The following is a 4,734-nucleotide window of genomic DNA, read 5'->3' on the forward strand; positions in this document are numbered from 1 at the left end:
AATCCACCAATCCTACTTCAGTGAAGATCAAGCAATGGATTTCTTCACCGATCAATTGAAGCTCTATAAATGGGGTGTACAAATTAACCCTGATCTGAAGAGACTGTCCTTCACATCCAAACTGAAACGCTTTGACGAAGTTGAAACCACAGGAACAGAAATCACATATCGTTGTGTGAAATGTCGCAGCTGCAGGACATGCAAGGAATCAGATCATACTCATGATTTGAGCATCAGAGAGGAAGCTGAACAAGAACTCATAAACAACTCAGTATCCTTTGATAGCAAAACGAACACTGTGACTGCAACCTTACCACTGATTAAAGACCCTTCAAGATTGGCACCAAATAAAGACATTGCTTTAAAGGTTTACAACCAGCAGCTCAAGAAACTTTGCAAACCAGAGAACAAACAGGACAAAGATGACATCATCACTTCAGAGAAGAAGTTGGAGACCCTTGGTCCAAGACCTTCCATCTTCACAACAAGAAATGCTGCGTTTAAGCAGTATCCAGAACTTCATCCCTTGGCGAGCTGTATGGAAGCCTTCATCCATCAGCACTCCATGCCGTATTGTCTTTGATGCTTCTCACCCAACAGCATCCGGACACAGTTTGAACGACATATTAGCAAAGGGAACTAACAACCTCAACAAACTACAAGATCTCATGATCCGATTTCAAATACACCCTGTAGGTATCCACAGCGATGTAAGCAAGATGTACAATACTGTCAAACTACACCAAGATCATTGGACATTGCAACGTTACCTATGGAATGAAGAATTGGATCCTACCAAAATTCCGAAAGAGAAAGTTATCAAAACTCTAATCTATGGTATTAAATCAAGTGGTAACCAATCGGAATTCGCTCTCAGACGTATTGCTGAAATGAACAGCCAGGAGTACCCTGAAGTCAACCAAATCATCCAAAAAGACGTATATGTGGATGATTGCATTACTGGAACTGACACCAAAGAAGAAGCTTACAAACGTGCTGATGAGCTTCAAATTGTAACATCCAAAGGTGCTTTCAATCTGAAAGGCATCACAATTTCTGGAGAAAACCCACCATCACATTTGACTGAAGATGGCATTTCCGTTGGTGTTGGTGGAATGAAGTGGTTTTCCAAATCTGACGAATTGTCATTGTCTATTCCAGATCTCAACTTTGCGCCCAAACGTAGAGGTAAGAAAAGTTCCAATTCAACCAATTTGATTCCTGATGTTCTGACACGTCGACACTGTCTATCAAAAGTTGGAGAGATATTCGACATAACCGGAAAGATTGTCCCATTGATAGCTGCAATGAAAATTGATTTACGAGAATTAACTGATCGCCAACTCAGCTGGGATGATGCAATACCAGAGGAACTGAGACCAGTCTGGTTATCCCACTTTGAGATGATGTCCGAAATCAATCATTTGAGATTCAAACGCCTTGTGGTCCCAGAAGATGCAGTCTCACTTGACGTTGAAACCTTGGATTTTGGTGATTCCAGTCAAACAACTATCTGTGTTGGCATCTATGCTAGATTCCTTCGAAAGGATGGAACATTCTCTTGTCAATTGGTGTTTGCACGTTCACGAATGGTTCCAAAAGATTTGACACTTCCTCGTGCTGAACTAATGGCATCGCTGATCAATGCTCATACAGGAGAGATTGTTCGTCGCTCTTTCAAATCCTTCTTCAAATCATCCACAAAATTCACAGACAGCCAGATATCACTACACTGGATATCAAATGACCAGAAAACCTTGAAACAATGGGTTAGGAGCAGAGTCATCGAGATACATCGTTTCACCACCAAAGATCAATGGTACCATATCAGGTCAAAACAAATGGTTGTTGATGTTGGCATTAGAAGAGGAGCAACAATTCATGATGTCAAACCAGAATCTCCATGGATCAATGGTCAACCATGGATGCATCTACCAAAGTCTGAATTTCCGGCAAAACGTGTTGAAGAGATCACATTGGAACAAAGCGAACTCTCAGAAATCAAAAAGGAGTTATCCGTCAATCAATTCGAAGTCCACTTATCTACGACTGAATGGTTAGACGAATTCAAGAAACGCTACAAATTCTCAGGTTACATTATTGATCCTAATCAACATTGTTTTCAGAAGGTTATTCGAATCCTTACCTTTGTCATGAAGTTCATCAATCAAACTCGGAAATCTAAGCATTCTTCTAAGCCACCAAGTCAAGATTTGATGAAGGATGCAGAATCATATTTCTTTAGGAAAGGAACAATAGAAGTCAAACACTTCCTGAAACCACAACAATACCAAAAGATCCCCAGAGAAAAAGATGGTATTCTTGTTTACACCGGTCGAATTCTTCCCGAGCAAGAAGTATCCATCGTTGGTCAATTCACAACAGTGATGAAGGATCTCACTCGTTCGTCTTTCTGTGTGCCAATTCTGGAGAAGAACTCACCTGTGGCATTCAGCATTGTCATGGATGTGCATTGGAATCACCCAACAGTCAAACACTCTGGCATTGAGACAACTCACCGTTTTGTCTTGATGAAAGCGTACATAATCGAGGGGAGGCAGTTGGTGAAACAAGTGCGCGAGTCATGTGAGAGATGTCGATACCTCATGAAGCGGACAGTTAACATTGCAATGGGCCCAGTATCAGTTTCAAACCTGACCATCGCACCAGCCTTCTTCCACTCCCAAATTGATCTCTCAGGACCACATATGTCATATTCCCCACAACATAAACGAACGACTGTTAAGATATGGCTTGTGGTCTTCTGTTGCTGCTCAACGTCTGCTGTTTCGATCAAATTAATGGACGATTATTCAACACCAGCTTTCATGCTTGCTTTTACGAGATTTGCATGTGATCACGGATTCCCTGCCAAACTGCTCTGTGACGAAGGTACTCAACTTGTAAAGGGGTGCAAAGACATGAGACTGGACATTCGAGATCTGAAATCTCAGCTGATGACGAACAGGAAGATCGATTTCAACTTCCATGGCAAGGTCGAGAGGAAGATAAAGGAAATCAACCTTTCGACCTTTCGATAGAGAAAAATGCTCACAACCATCGACTCTCGCTGATGCAGTGGGAAACCCTTGGAGCAACCATTGCTAATACGATAAATAATCTTCCATTGGCAATTGGGAACATAACAGGTGATTTTGAAGTTATGGACCTTATCACACCTAATCGCCTTCTACTTGGAAGAAACAACGAAAGATGTCCTGATGGTATTATGTTAACAAGTGAAAATCCGACGAAAATTTTAAAGGAGAACCAGAAAATCTATGAAACCTGGTTTGAAGTTTGGTTACTCGTACACGTACCCAAGCTTATGAAGCAACAAAAGTGGTTTATCAATGACTCAATCAATGTTGGTGACGTTATCATATTTCGAAAAATCGACTCTATTATATGTCAGTCATATACGTATGGTCAGGTTGTCAGTTTGGAGCTTTCGAATGATGGTTTACCTCGAAAAGCGAACATCCGATACAGAAATGCTAACGAAAATGTCTTTCGTGAAACATCGAGAGCTGTACGTGGTTTGGGTGTAATACATAGAGCTGATGACTCTGATATAATAACTGGTCTTGGTAAGATTGCTACAAACATTGATCTTTCCACAAAGTAAATAATTCCCCTTTTGAGGGGAGTGTAAAATGAACTAATGTCTAATTAGAAAAGGGGAAATAATTACCTTCTTGCTAAAATATTTCAGATACTTTGTTTCCTATAAAAAGTATCATTTTCTATTTTCTTTATAAGCACATTTATTTTGCATTAAAATATGTTTCTTAGATTTAAATATTCTTATAAAAAAGCGTTTCTCTTTTTATAATTAGTTTATAATTTGTCTGCAGTGATTTCTCACACATGCATATAAGAGCTGATTTGTGTCATTTTTCTATTCATTCTTGAGAATACTTCATAGAGACAAGATGTATGTTTTCTTGAGAGGATGCAACAAATTTAACACACTTTTTTATTTTTGTTAATACACTTTACACTTGCACACACACTCACTGATCAGAAAACACATCAGTAGTGTTTTCTTTTGGCTATTTTCACCAGCTCACACATGTGGCCAATTTGGTAAGTTTCTTTTGCCACTCCTCTTTTTGCAACCTTTTTGCATGGCCACATTTTTGTTTTTGTTTTGCTTTTTGTTCTCCCATCAGCTCACCAGTCCAGTGTTGAGGCACAGCACTGGACTTAGGTTAGGGTAGATATTTTTAGTCTATCTTTCACTTTTACTTAATACTATTACATCATATAATTATACAATGAATTTGATAATAGTGTTTTGTCTTAAGACTTGTCTTTCTCTGAGCCATCTTTGGCTAGTACTACACTAGCCTCTGAACTTAGAAAATTTCTGTTTTGTTTTTTGTTTTTCTAGTCCTTATGTTTGTCATTTTTTACTTTTCTAGTTTGAACCTTCTGATATCAATAAAGATAGTTGACATGCTACCGATATTTTGATTGTTCCAAACCATTCCCCGCTCGTGTGCAGTCTGACACGGCACACATGTGAAAAATATTTCGTTACGGGGTAAAATTTATTGTCGGAGGCATCCTGTTGTCTAATGAGTGTTCAACCAACTTATGTTCTTATTATTTCTTTTTCAGTTCATTGCAAAGGATATGTTAGAATCGTCCACTGTCGAAGCATATAGCAATGCTCACAAGAGGATGATCCAATTTCTTGAAAAAGAAAATCCTGATTTGATGCAATGG

The 4,734-nt window shown here is 39.1% G+C and overlaps 1 protein-coding gene across 1 annotated transcript; it reads left to right on the forward strand.

Moving 5' to 3' along the window:
• The first annotated feature begins 719 nt into the window (after nt 1-719).
• On the forward strand, nt 720-3,041 carry LOC136797757 (uncharacterized). The gene has a single exon (XM_067054347.1). It carries the CDS (start codon nt 720-722, stop codon nt 3,039-3,041), a length of 2,322 nt encoding a protein of 773 aa, XP_066910448.1.
• The last annotated feature ends 1,693 nt before the right edge of the window (nt 3,042-4,734 follow it).

This window comes from Clytia hemisphaerica, unplaced genomic scaffold (assembly GCF_902728285.1).
Source record: "Clytia hemisphaerica strain Z4C2 unplaced genomic scaffold, Clytia hemisphaerica genome assembly, whole genome shotgun sequence".
Lineage (NCBI taxonomy): Eukaryota > Metazoa > Cnidaria > Hydrozoa > Leptothecata > Clytiidae > Clytia > Clytia hemisphaerica.